Genomic DNA, 22,562 nt, shown 5'->3' with positions numbered 1-22,562 from the left:
ATAAAGGTGAGGGAGCTTCCTTTGTTTTGCACTGTGGATAGCATTGCAGAGGGATTAAAGAAAAATGCATCACAGGAACATGGTATCAGTCCAAGCTTGATCTAGACAATGCAGCAGAATATCAAAGACTGAAGATGTGACTAGAAAAGGACAAACAGGCTAGAATCTACCACAGCACTGGTGTGGCTGCCCGAGCTGTGCATCGTCCGTATAGATACAGTTTGTGTCGGATAACTGTCATGTGACTGACTTACTGGCACATGAGGAGTTATCATAAATTTAGCAAGTTGAAATGAGATGATTAGCTGTCAAAATAGGGGTCCAAGGGAATGGTTGCAGTGGCCCATGAACCTCAGAGTGGTGTGGTCTTCTTTCCTCAACCAGTGAATCCCAGAACAGATCATCTATCACACACTTTGTAGTCTTAATTTTTCAATCAAACCTTATAAAAATAATAATATAGCACTTTTCTGGACACTCCACTCAAAGCGCTTTACAGGTAATAGGGACTCCTCCACCACCACTAATGTGCAGCATCCACCTGGATGATGCGAGTGCGCCAGAATGCTCACCACACATCAGCTATCAGTGGGGAGGAGAGCAGAGTAAATTAAGCCAATTCATAGATGGGGATTATTAGGAGGCCATCATTGGTAGATGCCAATGGGAAATTTGGTCAGGATGGCAGAGTTACACCCCTACTGTTTTCCAGAAACTCCTTGGGATTTTTAATGACGACAGAGAGTCAGGACCTCATTTTTATGTCTCATCCTTTTTACAGTAGTGTCCCCATCACTATACTGGGGCATTAGGACCCACCCAGACTACCGGGTCTAACAGGGTCGACTAACCTCTTCCAGCAGCAACCTAAGTTTTTCCCAGAAGGTCTCCCATCCAGGTACTGACCAGGCTCACACCTGCTTAGCCTCAGTGGGCTGCCAGTTGTGAGTTGCAGGGTGATATAGGTGCTTATACTTACAGTAGATGTTTTTTTTTATTTATTTAAAAGAACATGTGGATTCTTTGCTTCTCACATTCATTTCTGCACCAGACTCCTCCTAGGAAGGACATGTGTTCATTTAATTGCTTTTTGAACTGTGATTTGGTTAGAAACAGCAAAATGTTAAATTAGTCTCAACAGTAAAGATTTAATCAATACAGCTTTCCAAGCAATACAGTAGCAAAACAGCGAGCATGACAAGATTATTTTATAAAATGCAGTGAAGGATGCAACTTGATCTGTTCCTAAGCAGCTACAACGTGGTTATGCAATTACAATGTGATAATTGCGTTATGACCAGGTGGCTCAATTATACCTTCTTTACCATACTGGCTTAAACATACTGTGGAAAAGGTTGCAAACTGAAAAGGAAAAAATAAGATCTTGAATGGCAATCCTGTAAAATGAAAAGCATTTCTTGCAATTTTGTAGATAATTTAGAGAGTCACATAGAGTCATTCTTAATAAGTGATTGATGTTTAACTTTCCAATAGTTATGAGTGAGAAAATAACATTTTTTGGAAGGGAACTGAAAAAATATAGATTAATTATCCACTCATTTGGTAAATGGCTAGATCTAAAACATCAGTTAATAATAAAACCATTTCAAAGGAGAAGCTAGAAAGATTAGGTTCAAGACTGCATAATGAGACTTTAAATTTGCTCATTACCCTTGTTCCCTGTAAATTGAATTTTCTGTCTCTTAGGGGTACTTCATAATAAACTGTAATGTTAATAGAAGTTAATATTTAAAAATAACTAGGGAGTGTTATCTTTTCATCAGCACTTTTAAAGTGTTACTTGGAGAATTATTCTTTACTGGGAATACCTAAGCAGTTTAGTGAACATGAAAGTACAATGCTACACCCAGAAAACATTGCATTTTACATGCCTGCTGAACTGAAGAAAATGTTAATCTGTGAGGGCTGTTATGTTGCACTGCTCACTAATTCTGGAAACAACAAAAACCTTAGGGTACTTCTGATGAAAAACGTATTATGCAAATTGAAATATCCATTACCAGAAATGGTTCAGAGCACAGCTAAATTTCAAATGTTTTTGCTTAACCTGAATGTAATATTCCATTTGACAGAATGGAACAGTACACTTAGTACAGGTTACCTATAGTAGTTCACCCAAACCTAAGTCTTCTTCCTTTTCAAGTACTGTACTGTACATCAGCTGTAGGTCTGTAGTTTTAATGAAGGACAACATTATTTAAGCCAACACAAACATCAATTTGTTGAAATAACATTTTATAGTTATTAATATTGTTGTGTTAAATTGAAATTAATTATATAAAAAATATCTGTTTATATATTAAGTAAGTGTGCTTGGCATTCTACATATTTTTTTATTCTACATAAACTTAGAACTTCTTCATCAGAGTTCTATCATTGAAATTAATTATACTTAATGGAGATTATGTTGGCATTCTGAATCATTATTATGTAAAAAAGCTGAATTACCAAATTAATTTACAACAGATCTGAGAGAAAAGCTACCAAGAACTGACAGCAAGAAAAAACAGAGGAACCATTTTTTGTGTGCAGTGCATTGGACTAAAAGGTAACTGCAGATTAAATCATACAGTAGCAGGCAAATGAAAATACTTAAAATATAACCTTATGTCTCAGAATTTGGTTTGTATTACAATAGAGCCACCTAGCGCCCATAATAGTGTAACAGAATGTCCCTTTCTGTGTTCAGTACCTTTCTGTGATTGTAGAGAGATTTTTGTTGAAACACTTTCAGCTACTATTTGAAGCATGAATTTAACATCAACATTAAATAAACATATTAAGTTTCTATATACAGTATAGGCAATTCTATCTCCAATCAAAAAATATTTTTCTTGAAATGAAGAAACTACTGTAGACTTTCATTTAAAAAGAGAATACACCACTGATTGTGGCATAATTTAACAATTACATAGACCATAAATCTTAAGGGTAAGGAAACACAATCTCATAAAGGTGAGAAAGTCAAAGTGAATATTCCCTTCTATAGCAATGTCACATTATCCCACATTTTCATGGGCCTTGCCTGCTTTCTCATTTGTCACTCATTTTACAGTTCATTTTAGCTAAGATGGATAGTTTTGGGAGATGTTTTGTCAGGTGCAATGTGCTGTTGCCACATTCTCACATTTAACATTTGGTGTACTCAACATTTCTTTAGACAAAATTAAAATGTACAGAACTTATTATGGATTTATTTTGGGTCTTTTATTGTCAAGTGGCATGAAAAGAGTCTAGGAAATAAATATCATTTAAATTATTTCCTTTGATAGGTGTCATGAACCAACATGATATGGTTATTGTATTTTTGTGATTTTGTCAATGGTTCCTTCTTTAACTTTTTTTTTATTTTTATAATAATCTAATTCAGAATCACCAGTCGTGAGCCGATAGCTTTAGAAAGCACAGTTTTACTGAAGTATAACACGCACACACATCAACATATAAAAACAGGATCTTGACATTAATGGGAACTCCCAAGTTTAGTCTGCTTGTCCTGGCACTACGAGTCAAATCACATTACAGCTTGGGTGGAGACAGGGCCGAACTGAGGCTACGTGACCCCTGAGCTTATCTTCCTGGGCCAGGCATTTGGAATCAGTCATCCCCAAAAGGAACTTCCAGAGAAGTACAGTGTGTGATGCTATCATGGACGATGGCAGAAAAAAAAATGTCCTGCTACTGTGTATTTCTCCCCGTAGTCCAGCCTGATTGTTTTTGCCCTCGGAATCTTTTGAGTTTGCTTAATCCTGATGAAACTGGTGAATTTCACACCAGTTTTAAAGTTTTAAAGTCAGTGTAATGCCACTTTGAAAATTGTAACACCACATACAATTTAGAAGAGAAATCTGTGTTCACAAGATCATTTTCCTCATTTCTGAAGAGGGACAAATACAGTCCGTTTGCTCTGAACTGCACTGAGTGCACTGAAAGTAAAGAGGGTGTTCATGAACAAACGAATAACATAAACATTTAAAATGTTTCCACTTAGATTTGCACATTTAGACAGCCAGTTTTTTAACCACCCTCCTACTTATTTTCTCCCGGCTGAGAAGTGTTGGCACACACACGAGCAAAGGGGCTTCCTTGCTAACACCAATGTTAGTGCTCTGCACATCATATTTGGCAATACCCAAGTTAAAAAATAATTCAATTATGCGCATGGCAGAGGTGTTATACTGACATAGCATTTGTATATCTGGATAGTGGAGGAAAAACTGCACGAATAACTTCTGCTAGATATATTCTACAAGAATAAATCTTTAAAATGTGTTTCTGAACAATATGCTCTGCATTTGAGTGTGTGCAATACAATGTCTAATTTCATTGTGTGATATACAGTACACAACATATTGTAAAACCTGCCATTTTTGGGGCAGTTTGATTATTACTTATTCAGGAATTTGTTTAGATCCTGATTAATGTAATAGAGGGGGGAAATATGTGGAGAATATTTTGCAAGACTCACATAGCTGGGGGAATGAGAGTCTAGCCGTGAGAACAGGCTGCACAAACCCCTCTTCACTATTGTGAGGAGTCAGCTAGGGAGTTGCTAGGATATAGATGGGGTGGGAGTGATGCAAGAGAAATATGAAAAGCAGAAGTCCTCCCAAACTTATGTAATAATTCCTTACAATTATATAGTGCTTTAGTGGACACTCCACTCAAAGACTTTTACATATAATGGGTGACTCCCCTCCCTTCCCTGACATCTGGATGATGCGACAGCAACCATAGTGCGCCAGTACACTCACCAGGGGAGGAGAACAGAGTGAAGAAACCAATTCAGAGATGAGGATTATTAGGAGGCCATGATTGGTTAAAGCCAATAGTAAATTTTGGCCAGGACACCAGGGTAACACCCCTACTCTTTTCAAGAAACACCCTGAGATTTTTAATGACCACAGAGTCAGGACCTAGATTTTACATCTCATCCAAAGGGCCGTGCCTTTTTACAGTCTAGTATCACAATACTGGGGCATTAGGACCAACACAGACTGCAGGGTGAGCACCCCCTACTGACCACAATAGCTCCTCCTCCAGCAGCAACTTTAGCTTTCCCAGGAGGTCTCCCATCCAGGTACTGACCAGTGATATAACTGCTGGCAATTTCTGCGATAAATTATTGTTACAAATTCCTTTTATTACACTGTCCACAACACAAAAAAACATGTTGCGGTTGATGACTTGTGGTATCTGACCCTCTGTTTATAGTAACCTCCACAAACATGAGTGATGGTAAATTGATCAGAGAGCCCTAGAAGGGAGACAGTCAAACAAAGCATATTTACATATTGCGCAAAAGGCCCTCCATGTTTACATATTCACAAACTCAACATCCCCTCCATTCATAACAAATGTCAAGGCTGTTTTAAACCCTAGAGATGGAGTAAGTATAAAGTAACATCAGGCGACAAGGTTGGTACCCTTCATAACAACAGTTTTAAATTTCAAGATGGAACAGAGAAATTTTAGCAAAGAAAGATGCTTATATTTTAACACAGCTCCAGGTTTATAATTTCAGAGCATACGTACAGTAGGAAGCAGACATTCAATAACTAAAAATCAGCACTAACTTAACAGCACTCACACCAGGGCCAAATTTCCTAGAAGCCAATTAACCTACCAGTAGGTCTTTGGACTGTGGGATCCCTTTTCACACAACAAGGTGTGCTGTTTGCTGAAACCACAAAAGGTCAGCAGCTTCATTCAGTGCACAATTATTCTACAACAGCTTCTGCAAAGTATGATGAAGACTTATAGGCAGGAACAAAGAAGTACTTGGATCGAATATTTTATCCAAAATGACTGACTGTATATCTGTATCAATTTCGGGGCATGTTACCAATAGAAATCTGAGTGAAGAGTTAAATCAACAAGCTTCCAGTTTCTGGAAGTGTAGAGCTGTTACCAAACTGCTGTGAGTGCAATGACTGTAACTCTGCTTGACCCCTGCCAGGATTCAATTGTGGTCGCTTGCAAATTTGAGTAATCATTGCCCCATACACCCCAAACACAGTGGTGAACTCCACTAAGCCAAAGGGCCAGCCCCCCTGCAGCAGCAGAATTCCAACTGTCTAGGTTTCAAGGGAATGATATCACTGTTGTAACAAGCTCATAGCACAGAGCACTGTTACACTAGCCTAGCTGTATATCAACTTGTACGCTCCCACCCACAGGTGCTGAATTATAATTTTAATCTCACTCACCATTGGCAGCAACAAACAATGCATCTTTGTTGTACAGCAGAAATCATTGAAGTGAGAATGTCCTTGTCTCTGATGTTGTAAGTTGAAATAAACTAAAAAAAAAGTTTGTGATTCGTTTCAAATTCTTAACTGAGGAGTTGGAAATCTTCACATTTTAATTTATATAAAAAATTCATTTTAGTTCAAAAAGCAATATTAAATTGTTTTCATTTTAGTAATAAGAAATAAGAACAACCTGTTCATTTGCCTCACGTTTTTATTGATAAAAATCCAAGAGAAAAATAAACGGATCCCCCATCATGTGGAAGGAAAGTAAGTAGAATGAAACACTAATTAGGAATTAATTAATACAAATAGGAAGAATTAGGAAGATGTGGACATATTTCTGACTGAAGCAAAATATGTAAACAATGAACATATTGCAAATTCAAACATTACATATAAAAAAAAGAAAATGAGCTATTACCTTTGCTTAACTAAAGAACAGGTTAGTCATTGGAATCTGTAACAGAGTATCCCTCAAGCAAAGCCAGTGATATTCCTTACTTTTACAATGATAAATATATTACTGTGGCCAACTGCAGTAAAGTTGTATTTGCAAGTGATCTTCCACTAGAGGCCACTACAATACATGGCAGGAAGAAGTATACAGTATATCACATTAGTAATTAAATAAAAATATTACTATTATTATTTTAAAATAACTACAATTTACATATAAAGAAGAAGGTAATGGCATTTTGTAACCACACTAATTGAGTTTATTTCACCAGCTAGCTTGTTCTTAGCTAAAAAAGGTGGTCATTGGATACTGAGGCACATTCCTTAAAAACTTCCTTTCCAACTGTGATGGGTCTTGTCCCAGACACAGTAAGTTTGAAGTAAATATAATTCTTACCTTTTTGTAAATAGTTTAGTTGGCTGGTTTGTTGGTTTGTTGGTTTGTTGGTTTGTTTTTTGGCTGCAGCCACTTCATCTCATTTTGGCTTAAACAATCAAAACCACAGCCAGACCCAAGGCCGGATTTAAAGCCTGGGAAGCCTGTCGCACAATTTCCAATTGTGCCTTCTTGTGGACAGGAGGGGAGCTGGTCTTTTTGTCTGTGGCTCTGTGGAGATTTAGTTGCCTGCTCTCTGGTGTTATTTTTGTGGCTGTTACTACTATTTAAATAAACTGAGGCCCTTTTGGATTTTCTGATGGTGGATGGCTTCATTTTTGAAAACTGCTTGGAAGTGGTCTCAACAGATCGTACTGTGGGAGGAAATGTGCGGTCACACCAACACTTCAAGTTTTTAATGTTAAAGGCTTGAATTGCTGCAAACTGCAATATATAAAACTTACACATGAGGCATCTCATTAGACATGTCCGCGTCTAAGCAAAGCCAACAATAAAACACATCATGGGGACTCGCAGCAAACAAAAAAACTAAAAAATATATTTAAAATTCAATTTATTGGTATCCAGCAAAGATGTAAATCACTGAAATTTAGAATGGAATAATAGCTGCAGCAGATTGAATAAAGGGACAGAAATATGAAAACCCAATTTGTGGACATGTCAAGTACCTTTTAACATGTTGGCACCCATTTCATTTTGACTACAAGCCAATATTGAGGAAGAGTGGAAAAGAGCCCCTTCAGTAATGAGCATTTTCTTTTTCAACAGCCATTCACGATCCCACAAGACAAAAAACTATGAACATGATTATCCCCAACATCTTTGAAAGCAGACTGGTAGGGCCACTCCTGTTGTCGGAAATTCTTTTGCAAAGATAGGCACAGAGATCTTTTAATTTTGTTTTCCTGACTGTTGGGACCTAAATATCATGTAGTCTAATTCAACAGACTGTAAATCATATTCCCCAAAAATGCTACCAAGAACTCGGACTGCTTGTGTTGAACACAGAGCCACTTCTGTAGAAGAGAGTGGGTGATCTTCAGTGGAGAGGGTTGTAAACTATCCTGGCAACTAATTCTTTTCACTATATCATTCTGCCTGGTTTGACAGATGGATTGTTTTGTCAGGGTATAGAGACTGTCTTTCTTTGCTTCTTCAACTGTTCAAAACTGCAGCCTCTCTTCTCTGTTGTGAGTGATCTTTTCTCTTGGTTGAGCATTTTGCTTAATGTAACTTTATTTATCGTTTAGGTAAAAGTACTGTAAGAATAAAAAGGAAAGAGAGAAGAATTGTAAATGTCCTGTTGGGTCTGACCAAGCTGGCAATCTTTAAGAGTGGTATGAATAGGAAAAAACGAAGTCTTACTAGTGATTGTGTAGTAATTTTTATAGTGTTTAAGTGGACAGACAGTGGCATTGCTGCCTTGCAGTGCTGCAGCTCTGGGTTCAGTTCCAGAGCTGGTGTGGAGCTTGTATGCTCTCATGTGTTCTTGTGGGTGTCCTAGAGGTGCATAGTTTTTCCCCCGCAGTCCAAAAACATACTGTTACTGCAGGTTAATTGGTTTCTGGGTAGACAGGCCCTAGGTGTTTGTGTCTGTAGGTCTTTTCTGTGATGGACTGGTACCCTGTCCAGGGTGTACCCTGCCATGCGGCTGTTGCATGCTGGGATAGGCTCTGGCTTCCCTGCAACCCTGAACTGGAAGAAGCAGTTAGAAAATAGATGGTTCTGAGCTGAATTTTCTTTTTATAAATTGACTTACAAATTGTGCATTTTTTAAAGCATTTGGGGTTGTAGTTGTTTTGTGTGCGATTAAGGATGGGAATGTGAAAATTAATTTGTAAATTTCGAAGGTAATGTATGAGTGAATGTAAAATGTATTCTCTCTTTTTGTAAAACTTGTTGACTCTAATGTACTGTTTTTTAAAGTTTTCATTTTTGTGAACACATTTAGTGATTAAAGGTCATTAAAAAATATCTAGTCCACTAATTCAAAAGATGAATCAACTTTTTTTGTATTTCTTGAGAAAAAATGTAACATTTATTTGATAATTACTTTCTTTATTCTAGGCTTAGAGAGAAAATGCTGTTTTATATCAAACAAGAGTATAATCCTGATTCCACTTTTATTTTAAGCATGACTTTTCTGCTTTAGGTTTTAATGACTTTAAGATGTATTGGCAATCTTGAAATTCCTCTCCTTCCCTGTGAAAACATTTTGCATCTTAGATCCTCATTGTTCCAGTTCGCTTCCTTGTTTACTCAGCAAAGATGCCAGTACTACACATACAGTATGACCTCACTTTTCATGGACAAAGACGTCCAGTGATTTAAAGTGTAAGTGATTTAAAGGCTTCACAAGGTAGCAGAACAGCACTGCTTGTACTGCTGCTGGCGTTGGACAGTTTTGCTATTGAGAAAAACAGCAATAGTTTCAAAAAATTACATTAGTTTCTATGCCCTATACAACAAAATTCTGTGACTGGCTTTATGCATTGATCTACAGAGTGTATGCCTGTCAGAAATCTGTGTGCCATTTTAAATCCATCTCCAGGCTAGAGCAGGCTTGGTGTTTGAAATTGTACTTAAATAAGACATAAAACTGATCATAAATGATGTTTATTTAACAGAAGCTTAGGCCGAGGTTAAATTGTATTGTCACATGACATCACTCCCCTATGCTGTACATACATGTAAACGCTCACTGGCCACAGACAGCACTGCTGTATCTTTTCTAGCTCCTCTCCTTCCATTCCAGCTGCAACGTTGTGGCATTTTCTCCCTGGTTCAGTCCTCCTAAGTGACGGGAGATGTGACAGCACTGATTTCCAACCAGCCCTCTCATTTCCTCGGCTAGGTGCCCAAGTATTGAGCATGCCTTCCCTTCATATCTGTTGGTTAGTTTCATCATTATTAGAATTTGACCAAACTACTGAATAGATCATAACACACACTTCCATTCTTTAATTGGTACAGCTTATAACTAAACAATAACAAAAATATATTCAAAGAAATCTCTTTTTGTTGAAAAGTTAGACTTTCATTATTCCAGCATTTTACCAAGCAATGTTTACAGAATAAGTAAGACGATATAGACCCAAAGCATTCTGGGACAGCATTATTTTCTCTCTAAGATGTAGCAATTAAATAAATTGGGTCTCACTCACTTATTATTACCTCTGATTTCTTACTGATTCAATTACATTTAAACACCAGGGTCATCCCTGTCTGGTGCTGGGTTGAAACAGAAGTACAGCAATAAAAATACCCCACAGCCAGTGGTTTGTTGTGACAATGTAAATCTGTCTGAGTCAGTATTTATTCTTGGGCAGACCAATTAAACGGATAACATAATTTTATTCTGCCCTTCACATTACAAATTTTTCTATATCGATTCACTTGACCCACAGGGGAACAACAACTATCACGTACCCAAAGGCTTGTTTATTTATGTTCTATTAACTTGTACTTTGAGGTCCTCTAGGCATAACCTACAGTAGCAACATGTGGTGAAAGCAGTTATTGAGATGCCTACCAGAAGACATTTTAAGGCCGTGATCTGTGAGAAGAGTTTAGAGGCCACTTCCATGTATCTCAGTGTTTAACTGCAATGGTTTTAACCTCAGTGAAGAAATCATAAGAATCTTTGGCTCCTTCCCGGCCAATCCCAGAGTACTTCATACCACCAAAGGGAAGGTTGAGGTCGCGGATGAGCCAGCAGTTGGTCCACACCAATCCAGCCTGCAGCTGTTTGGCCACGCGGTGGACTCGACCCACATCTCTAGACCATACAACAGCGGACAAACCATACTTCACATTATTGGCCCTTCTGATGACTTCTTCCTCACTGTCAAATGGCACGATGCACGTTACAGGACCGAAGATCTCCTCCTGCATGCAGGGCGATTCATCTGAGATGTCAGTGATAACGGTAGGCAGCATGAAGTATCCACTCTTGTTCCGTTCAGGGAGGTCCAGAGAGCTGATTCCTTCCCCACACAGCACTTTGCCTCCCTCTGCCAGCGCCAGCTTCACGTAACCCTTTACCTGGTAACACATACAGTGGTGTGGTTTAACAAGAAAGTGATAGTACTGCTTATAAGTCAAACATCCCTTAAAAATTAAAGAACAGACCTCTTTAGTGGCTCAGCCTGGTAAAGTTGCTCATTGGAGTGCAGGTCGAGCTCCATGTTCATGGGCTTGAACTAGGTCATGTTACTAGCCAACTATGACTGGGTTTCCCCAAGCAGTGGCACACAACTGGCTGAGAGCCACAGAGGGTAGGGTGGGATTAGTTGGCCAGGACAGTGACCTCAGTAGCCTCAAGGGCTCTTGCAGATATGCAGTGATGTCAGTGAGGCATGAGCCTCTCATCCAATTGGCGTTGCACCTCCTGCCTGATGCTGTGTCGCCCGTGAGGCATTAAAAGACGAGTGGCTCGACTGTGGGCAGGTCAGAGGATTCCGCCAGGATTCCACATTCTCCCCCGTGTGCGGTTGCGGACTGCATAGCTGTGTTCATAGCTGCTCAAATCTGTTTCAAATCAGTTAGGTATAACAAAAATGTTCTTTTCTTCTAAATTTGGAATAAAAATAACCCAATTCAATTACAATTGGCGAACGATTAATGTTAACTTTATTGTCAAATTCCTTTTAAAATTTCACCTTTTGTTTTTCTTTTTAGAAACTCTCAATTTCAGATCAGAAATTGCTGGCCAAATTGTTTACAGTATGTGCTGCAAAACCTGTAACAACGTGGGGGTAACACGTGCTGTGACTATTGTCCACCAGCATAATCACTGTCATTCTACTTGCTATTGGACTCATTCTGAGCTCCATAGTGCCTTACAGGAGAGTCAGCACTGATTGGAGGCAGCATCTCTCTCACACATGTCACTGAAAGCTCCCAAGTGTCTATCAGGTGCCAGGCTTGTGAACTGATCAACACAAGCCCATACAACCCTGATGGTGCCTATAAGAGGAGCTCCAATAGGAAGGCGCTGATGATAGAGCAATGTCATCTCTGAATCAGCAATGACTGGAATCAGAGTGAGTGCTCTTAACAGTTAAGTCACTCAAGAGTCTCATCGTTACAAATCTAAAAGATTTGTTCATTATATATTATTACTTGTTAAGTTGAAGTAAACAAAAAATTCTAAGGTTGCACAATTTTACCCAACCAGATTGTGTTACTTCAAAGAGCCTTGTTGTGTTAATGATTATATTTACAGTAGAAGATTTATGGCATAGGTTTGTCACTTAAAATTAGCTTTTAATTACATTCTTAAAGTATTGTGTATTTAAAAAAACACATTGAAAATATTTAATTTATAATGTCCAAAATCCTATAAGAAAAGAATAGCCCTATACGAAAAACATTCTGAACATTTCCTAAAAAGTATATATATACTTATATGTATACTTCCTATATAGCAAATGTAATCCACAGCTACATGTCCATAAGTACATAATCAGAAACTATAGATACATGTTCAGGAGTCTGACTGCCAGGTTTCTACAATGGTGAAGCAAAAAATGTATTAGGTATGTAATTAAATATTTGGTGTGCACCTCATTCGATCATTTCTATAAAAACATTTCCATACACTACTATAAAATGTATGTACCATAAAATGTTTGTGCTCCATGTAAACTTAAGTCAACAGGTCTCCAGTTATCATGAAAGAACTTCATAAAACACTACCTTTTCTAAATGCTCTTTGCTGATAAGTGCTCCATTGTGGACAGTAGTATCTGTGGGAACTCCAGTTTTGTACTTCTGGGCAGCTTCTACAAACCTCTGTAAAAACTCAGAATAGATACTCCTTTCCACAAAAATCCTGCTGGTGCACAAGCAGATCTCCCCCTACAAAAATGAAAAGGCAGTCTTTTAATTAAATTACAATAGTAGATAACATCCAAACGGACTGTCTGCAATATAATTGTTTTCACTGTCTATAGCTATCTTGCATTTGTTGTCGTAACCCTTCCGTCAGGCGGAATAAATAGCAAATTTCCAAAGAGTACAGGAAACAGTTCTTATTCACCAAATGAACAAGTCTGAATGATTCTTTATAAACAAGATACTGTAGCAAATAGTGAGTTTTAAATTGGTTATGCTTCTTCTACAGTATGTGCTGTTGTATAGACATGAAGTCAGGAATTTTCTTTTTAAATTAATGCTAGTATTGTTAATTTATCTTTAAACATGCAGTTCCCTTATTTTTATTTGTCCTAGATTATATAAATATATACATCTTTACAGCCTTCAGATTTATTGCAAAAAGTTATAAAATGAACCTTATTGTTTAGCAGTTTGATTAATACATTTTCCTCAGATATTCTACTGTACGTATTTTTCAGAATTTCAGAATCTGCGGATTTTTAACTACCTTCAAGGTCAAATTCAACTGCATTTACTTAAGATTTTAAATGATACTTATTTAGCTGGTACCTAAAGCTTAAAAAGTGAAATAAAAAATCTCCAAAACCAAAAAAGCAACTGCAAAGTACAGTTAAGCAGACTCATGAAAAAAATAAACTAGTACACGAGTTAATAAAGCTCTCGTCTGTCATCTGCTTGTTTTCTAAGATGTGTCAGATTTAAGTGTGGCTCTGATCTTTTCTCTAAATTGACTTATAACATGTGAGTAGCAACAGTGGTAGAACAGCCTTGGTTGTAAGGGAACAGTGGATCTGTACTTTATTACAATATTGTTCCTGTAGGTTTCTTACAGGAATTTGAGAGCCTTTGCAGTGACAAGACAGTAATTGAATGCTGCTGCCACTGTTACTGGACGACTCGGGTCTCTGGAGCGGAGCGCCGGAAGGTGTCGGCCACAGCTCGGCCCCAGCAGCAGCTGACCTGGTTCCAGAAGCTGGAGCGCACTGTGGCGGGGACGCACTCGTCCAGGTCGGCGTCCCGGAAGACGATGGCGGGATTCTTTCCCCCCAGCTCCATGGAGAGCTTCTTGCAGTGGGGGGCACTGCGCTCGGTGATGCGCTGGGCAGTGGCGGTGCTCCCGGTGAAGGAGATGAGAGGCACCTCGGGGTGGGACACGAGAGCGTCGCCCGCCCGCGGCCCCGTCCCAAACACGATGTTCACCACTCCGGGGGGCACGCCTTGGGGGGGAAACAGGCAGGCCCGAGAGCGGTCATTAATCCACCCGCCACCTCTGAGTCCAATTACGAAACAACACCATTCAGAATGATATCAAAATGGATCAATTCAACAGTTCTTCAGTTATTATGAAAGATAAAACCCTCCCTTTTCAAAATGCTCTTATAGACAAATACCATACTTAGCATATTAGTTATTCATATTCCTTTTTTGAGGTGAGGCTAGAGTAATATTTAAAAATTGGCGTAACTATATTGACCCTACAATGTTGTTTGTTTATTTTTTGTACCCTTTGAGATGTTTTCTATGAAATTCATGTTATGATTCATTTGTTGACAGCGAATTCATTAGAAAAATGCACTGAGAAATAAGCGATGGGTCTGTGGATAGTAATAACATTGGGTCAGAATGTAGAAAATGACCACAACAGTGTCCATCTTCAGTCGTTCTGTATAAAATATTGGGCCGACTGGTGTGAGGAGGCCTGGGTGTTGTTGTGTGCTAATGAAAACAGGAAGGCAGAGCAGTGGTTACTGCCTGGGACTCACTACTAACAGGTTAAAGTTCAAATCCCTGGGGAATTGTTGTTGTCTATACTCAAATTACTCTTGGAAATACCATGCTGTATAAAAGAAATAAATAAAATAATAGGAAGTGCACGAAGGCAAAAGTCACCTGCTTCATCCAGAAGCTTGCACATCATCCAGGCAGTGACAGAGGTCATCTCACTGGGCTTAGCCACCACAGTGTTCCCTATTGCAATAGCTGGAGCGATCTTCCAGGTCAGTAAATACAGGGGCAAGTTCCACGGGCTGATCAGACCAGCTGCAGACAAGGGTTAACACTGCAGGGTTAACATTGCTAAGTTACGCAATGGCAGAAATCTGTTTATCTTTCACCACATAGGTAGTTCACTGCTGAAGGTCACTGGAAAGAAAATAACTCTGTACAGCTGGCATTAAATTAGTCTGTAGTGAAAAAACAAGAGCATGATGATTTAAAGTGTGGTGAAAAGTACAGCCCCTTAAGAATTTATGGTTGAACATATTTAGATATATTTACCTAGTCCTCACCTGGTCCTAATAGATAAAACTAACCTCATCTGACAACGCACAAAATTCTACTTCATCATTGTTTATTTTAAAAAAAAACAGCATTCAAGATCTTTGTCTGGTCTTTATTATTCTTTCATTACAACTTATGTATTTAAAGATAGCACTACAGAAATATCTGGCATTATATAACAGGAATTGAAGATTGTCTTCTGGATATGATATATGTCCACCAGATTCAGTGTTTAACTGTCTACAATATTGACATTTTGTTTAACATTATCACTTGTGAAATACAAAAAGCTATTGTGATCACATTCTCCTTATCAAACAGCGTTTTTCTCTTTTGACCAGGGTATGAAAGCTCCTATCTCAAGAATCTCAAGAAATCATAATTTGCCACTCAGAGAAAACTTACAATGTTAACTGTACTACAGTATATAATAATTAGGCTTTAAAATGTAAATAAAAAGCCAAGCACATACAACCTTATGAATTTCATAAGTTATATCTGCATTTAGCAGACCATCTGCAGGTTGAACAGAGAATAATAATTGGGAAAGGAACTGCAGTGCTGTCTCACCTACTCCCACTGGGCTGCGAACAGTATACAGCATACAGCCCATGTGGTCCATCTGACTGCATTCTGTAGTGTGGTGGAGGACGGAGGATGCAAAAAAACGGAAGTTGTAAGCAGATCTGGGAATGTCCACAGTTCGGGCAAAAGTGATCGTTTTCCCTGCAATTAAGAGAAAAGAATACATCACTTTCTAACATTTGGTAAATGAATGTGTTCACAAAGGAAATCAGATATTTTCAAGCAAAGGTGGCTGAATGCCCTTGCAATGATCAAATGCAATAAACTTCAATGATCTGAATTGATGAATCATTGATGTGATTTAATACTCCAGTTTTTGTGTACTTGTTCAACTTTTCAAAAATCATTTTATTGCATAATTAGTGCATAACATGCTGGATGAGTTCTTCACAGATTGTTTTTGTATTTATTGTTCTATCCATCCATTTTCTAACTGCTTTATCCAATATGGGGTCACGGGGGAGCCAGAGTCTATGCTGGCAAGCAACAGGAGCAAGGCAGAATACACCCTGGACAGGACACCCATACATCACAGGGTACATGGACACAAACACACACACCAGGGCCACTTCTTCTAGAAGCCAATTAATGTACCAGTATGTCTTTGGACTGTAGGCAGAAACCTACATGAACACAGAGAAAACATACTGTTCTGTTTCAGTTGTGGAGTCAAACTATGAATAAAAAATGTTCTTCATTACAACACAACAACAGCTTTTTCCTCTGTTGTTTCTTTTAACCATTGTCTTGCCGTAAAAAAACAGAGCCAAATGGAAAAGGTAGTGTGTGAGCTACAGTATAATATTCAAAGTTAGTTTCCTCAATGACCAGATGACATTTAAGGTGCAAAACACGGTGTTTCTTTCCTGAAAACAGAAGAGATGCTGACTGTGAAAAGGTGGACAGAGAGGTCACACCTGGTAAAAATAAAAGGAAGGAGAAGATGAGAAGCATGAAACATATTGAGACAAGGCACTCATGAAAGGACAACCTCCATAAGACACAATACCTCAACAGAAACAGTAAGTCACACTGGCTCCTCCCAGAGTCTCTCTCACCTTGGTCTTTAGACTCAGCCTGTGCAAACTCTTCCAGGTGAGCATCAATGAGGTCAGCCAGCTTGTTCAGTATCTGGGACCTCTCCAAGGGGCTTTTTGAGGACCATGCAGGAAAAGCTTCTTTGGCTGCTTTCACTGCTTCCTCAACCTGATGGACAAAACCAGAATAACTGACCCATTTTCAGAGTCGTCTACACGAAACAGAAGACCTCAATGATTTACATGAAATTCTGCAACCCTAAACAGTCGGAAGACGGTTCTTGGTTGAAGACCTCATTTCATAGAGCTGGGACAATATAGTAATCCATCAATCAATCCATTTTAAACCATTGATGGGCAACATTAAGTAATTATTTAAGAATGGAGAATGAAAACCATTGCAACTGAGATTCTGGGAATATGTTTAACCACCTACGCTTACCTGCTTGACAGTACTTGAAATATTACAAGGTTAAAAGACACACCCTCATGCACTATGAACAAGTATGTTTTATCACCATGATCTTTTTCTACCAGAAGCTGCCACAAAGATCAAAAACATCAAATCAAACTGCAACCTAAAAATAAAACATGCCACAGGATGTTTGGAATTTTTTCACCAAGGAACCAAACTTCATTATTACCAAATATCCAAAACCAAACTGATTTGTTTATGAATATTATTTAATATGATCATTATATTTAATTTCAAGCAATACACTACCAATACACTAGTGAGGCAAGAAAAGCTGATATATAATAGTGAGAAAAATAATTGTATCACATAGTTGGTTATAATATGATTAAGAGCTGTATTTTTTTTCTCATTTTAAATAGAATCATACATTGATTCATAGTTAACTATAAGATTGTGATGCGCTGATGATTTAAAAACTGTCACTGTCTAAGCCCAATTATTTCCTGTTTACAGGTATACTATCAAAAGGAAAAGCGCTGTGATTTCAAGAACTGGAGCTGACATTATTTTCTGATACCCACCCTGTGTGGAATCAAGGCTCTGTGTGGCCTGAGACTCAGCTTTATGGCATCAACCCTTGTTCTGCATGATGAGGATGAGGATGTGCAAACATGCTCCTCGGCCACGCCCACCTGTCAGAGCCATTCCTCCTCCTCCGACAGGCTGCAAGAGGGTGAGGGCCAACCGCAGGACCACCACATCACAGCAAGCTCGCAGGCGCCCAGCTGGTGCCAGGGGCTGCCGCTGCATTGAAAGTCAAGAGAATGACGACCACCTGCCAGCAGTCAGTCAGCCAAGTGACTCACCACCCAGGGAGGCCCAGGTGCAGGCTGCTAATGACATGGCCCGGGTTCGAGCAGGCTACAGGTGGACCACAGGGCTCAACATGCTCTCTAAGGAATCTCATTTACTGGCTAAGCTGCTCTGCTCTGCTGCTGTCTTGAGCAACACAATGCATGTTACAGTGATACGTCAAGATATGCCCCAGTTTGAAACTGTTAAAAATGGTCTCACAATGAATCTAAAACTGCGTGTGGAAGCTTTTTCCATTATTACATGTGTACTTGAGGCATTTCCATAACTTTTGCATTGCTTATTTTTGCGATACATCCAGGAAAAAGAGCGACTAATAGTGACAAAATTTTACTATGAATCTGAAAAACCCTGAGTTGCCTAGTCAAGTACAAAACATTCTACATTACTTTGTCAATGTGGTGAACGAAGAAAAAGCTTGCACATCACACAGGCAGTGACAGATTTAGTTGAAGTGGCCCCATATAAATGTGGAAACAAAAACTACTTAATTAAACTCTAAAAAAACAATTACTGAGAACTTTCTGAGAAAAGAAATGTAAGTCTTTTCTGTTTTATGTTTGCTGATGACCCTGTGGGATTCTGTAAATCTCTGCAAATGTCCTGGAGGATTCTGTCAGGAATCTCATTGGAATGATGCTGTGTGACCTATTTCACATAAAATGATGAACAATTTCTGTAAGAAACCTGCAGGATATTTGGTCCAAAAACAGCAGTATTCTGCAAATGTCCTGGTGTACCTAAAAACATTTATATACTGTACATATATTCATGATCATTTTCAGAAAAATAGTGATAATGAATATGTCATACAACTTCAAGCATTTTTTTTAATGAAACCACTGTCACAGAGGTTTTGAGCCCAGTGTTGGGTTCATATTTCTGATAATTTCACCACCTATTTTTTGCACAGTATAACTATTAATTTATTTTCAGCTATTTCTCATGGCATAATGCTATTGTGTAAATAAATTACAAAGACTTCCAAATTATACATTTTGACCCCATTTTTACACAGTACACAGATTGTAAAAGCTAAAACTGCAGCTTAAACCTGGCAATCGCTATCAGACACAGCCCTCTAGTAGCCTAAAATATGGTATAAATTAATCATTAGCAGTTAAGTAGACATTTACATAGACTTTGAAGTGCAAAGGTTCATTCTGACTCAGCAATAATCCACATTTTCCAGAAAGACAATTAGAAATACTGGTTTGCTTGTGTTATATGATATATAGTAAAGGCTACAGAAACTGTAAAGCTTTAGTTAAAATTAACCTAAGTAAAGTATAAAATAAAAATAAAAGTGTGCCACCAAGTGTGTGTGATCCAAAGCCCTTTTTATATGGGTTTTTCTAGGGCATCATATTACAACTGCACATCAGCAAAGACAAGTGTTTTATTTTTACTTTTAATTACTTCAAAATCTGCTAGTTAATGGGACATATCTGAGTTTTTCTTTGTAAGGGCTGAGACTTTATGGCACACAATGGAACAGTTTAAAATTAGTTAAAACAGTCCTGAATATACATTTGTGAACAACTACGACAGCATTTAATTAAATCCATGAGATGTTTTCATTTCAAAAACACTAATAAACCCTATTCATATTTTTACCTTACACATAGTAAAAATGTGTGGACTGGAGTGTATATTCTATTTTTTAAATATATATATACATGACTCATTAAACCCCTGCGATGGCACAGGGCCACTCGACAAGAATGTAGTTACAGCAGTGTGCATGTGTTATTCTTGTTAGAGAAAATGAGCTACTGTAGCAGAGGGCCCTATAATTTTATTTACTACCCACATAACCCCAGTTGTTGAAGAAAGATTCCTTCGCAAACCCCTTAAGATAACTGCGTTTAAGCAAAATATAATACATTTCTACATGGATAAAACATCTCACCTCCTCCTTGTCGCTGTCGGGCACTTTGCAGTACACCTCTCCAGTAGATGGATCATAGGAATCTACATGTCTGGAGCACGGCACGAATTTACCTCCTATGTAATTCTCCAGCACTAAGTGTGTCCTTTGATCTGCCATCTTAGGCATGATTGCTATTGGTCTTTATTAGTTTATACTACACCTAAAAATCACAGCAATGTCCAGTACAGGCTACGGCTTCACTGTCACACACACTGTCTGCTAGCAATCATTTATTCAACTGGTTTTAATGCCGCCCCTGTTCTGTAATCCGCACCTCTCACTCGAGCGAAGAGCGATTCCGGTAACCAATCACATTCCGCGAAAGGAAAACCTGTCAAAATCAAGAGACCAATCGCGACGGAAAGGGGGAGGGATATTCTCCTGCCGCTGACAGCTATCCCTCTTGACCTTCTACTATTCGGTAAAGATTATACACTGTATACTTAATAACAACCCAAACTCTTTTGAATTTAATCCCTTACATATTTGCATATATTGATGTCACTTGTGTATATATATATCTTTAATATTAATGTATGTCATTGTCAGTCTCCATGATGTAGAGACTGATCATGGGCCTGTAGTGGAATTTTTCCATACACTGTTATGCTGCACGGTACTTATAATTCAAACACTTTATTAAGCAATAAAATAGACCCAAGTAGAAATTAAAGTGTTGTCCCTAGTGAGTGTCTGAGTTATACTATGTGACTAGGCTGTAGCACTGTATCAAGGAAAGTCTTCGCAGTCACCTACCTGCAAATAAGACAGATAGCACTAAATCAAATAGAGAGTACCACAGCAAGGAATCCAGCTAAATGACCTAGAAATTCATGTTAACACACCAATATTATAATGCCGTGAGGACAGACAGTAAAAAAGCCCCCAGAATTTTCCTGGAGCTTGTGAGAAAAAAAAACATTAGGTTAATCCTTTCGCATTTTAACACAAAGAGTCGAGTTTTCTGCAAGAATGTTGCTAAATCACATTATAAAATTTCAGTTTTAGATTATTACAGATTAAAAAAATAAAATGGAGAACTAGAGCTCAACCCAGGATCTCTTGATGACCACAGAAGCCACATCCTTTATTTCCACATCCTCGTCTAAAGATGGTGTTTAAGAAGACTAGTCCATGCTCCACACAAATGCTCAAGGACTAGGAGCTTGATTTCCCTACTCTTTCCTTGGTGCCATTCTACAAATCCCAGTTCTGCCGAAACGAATGCTCTTGACTTGTTCGTTAAGACACAGTCTGCACCGGAGCAGAATTGTTCCACACCTACTCTGGAAACATACTGTACCTCAAAATTGGTTCCCTGTGGGCTAGCCTGCCAATAGCATGAGACGTTCATGTTCAGGTGATGTAACCATGGAGTCCATCCAGAGCTTCAGGTGTCTCCAACACAACAAGGCCTGGGTCCACAGAGAGGATTTCTAATTAGTTTGATTGATCTAAACAGCTTTCTGCTCAATTATTGTAGTGTTTCACCAAGCAATTTGTGTGAATAATAATTATTATTGGATAACAATGCTAGCCCTCCTCTAAGCTGATCAAAAGCCGGATAACAAACCATTTAAAAAATGAACATAAGAAGCAAAGATTAGTACTGTATGTAATCAAACTGATTTATACACTCACTTCTAATAAATAGGAATTTAAATCTTAGTTACACTATGGTGAATATAATTTAGCTATGGTCATTTAAAAAAGCCTTTTAATTCTGCTTTATCTACAGCATCTATTGATAATTAAAAGTCTCTTTTGACTATGGGAATATTAAATTACTGTAACTGATAGTGAAATGTTTGCTGTTAAAAAAACACCATAACCCTGAAAGGCGTTTTGTGTAATAATTTCTTGCTGTACAGCTATATGCTGTGTTATATGTATTATATTTAATACAAAAGTAATAAAAGGTATTTTTCATCAATTGTATTTTTAGCATATAATTTTTATTTTTTGTAGGACTCATTTTCTGGGTGGTACTATTGCAGAAGTGAACCTGTAATATAGGTTACAGCATTCATTATCAAGAGGAAACTGAGATCAATTTAAAATATACCAAATTTGTGCTTTGTCACCATAAGATGAAATGTGAGTCTCTAGTAGGAGTTTGGCAGATCACAGCGTGTACAAATGTGTTTAATAGTAAGCACTTGAATTTAGTTTTTAGCTTTTGGGTGTCCTAACCTAAGCAATTTAGGTACAAAAAAGATCTAAGTATTACCACTAGATGGTAGCATTGCAATATAAATATGTACTTTCCAGTAAACAGCTCACAAACAGGAACTACAGAAGACTGGTGTGACAAAAATTTGGTGGACTAAAGTTCTTGTGCAATTAGCCTAGCTTTTATAAAATTTAGCTCTAATTGTCTGTCTAGAGCTTATTGGCGACCTGGCCG

General features: G+C 38.1%; 1 protein-coding gene across 1 annotated transcript; it reads right to left on the bottom strand.

Moving 5' to 3' along the window:
• Nucleotides 1-9,728: 9,728 nt before the first annotated feature.
• aldh8a1 (aldehyde dehydrogenase 8 family, member A1) lies at nucleotides 9,729-20,440 on the bottom strand. Its single transcript, XM_088909639.1, has 7 exons — nucleotides 20,135-20,440; nucleotides 16,953-17,100; nucleotides 15,880-16,035; nucleotides 14,920-15,069; nucleotides 13,990-14,246; nucleotides 12,829-12,990; nucleotides 9,729-11,172 (listed from the first exon to the last, which is right to left on the bottom strand). Exons 1-7 carry the CDS (start codon nucleotides 20,279-20,281, stop codon nucleotides 10,720-10,722), a joined length of 1,473 nt encoding a protein of 490 aa, XP_088765765.1. The 5' UTR covers nucleotides 20,282-20,440; the 3' UTR covers nucleotides 9,729-10,719.
• Nucleotides 20,441-22,562: the final 2,122 nt, after the last annotated feature.

This window comes from Atractosteus spatula, chromosome 2 (genome assembly GCF_055471065.1).
Source record: "Atractosteus spatula isolate fAtrSpa1 chromosome 2, fAtrSpa1.hap1, whole genome shotgun sequence".
NCBI lineage: Eukaryota > Metazoa > Chordata > Actinopteri > Semionotiformes > Lepisosteidae > Atractosteus > Atractosteus spatula.
The sequence above is the reverse complement of the archived record's forward strand: the minus strand, read 5'-3'. Positions and strand labels throughout refer to the sequence as shown.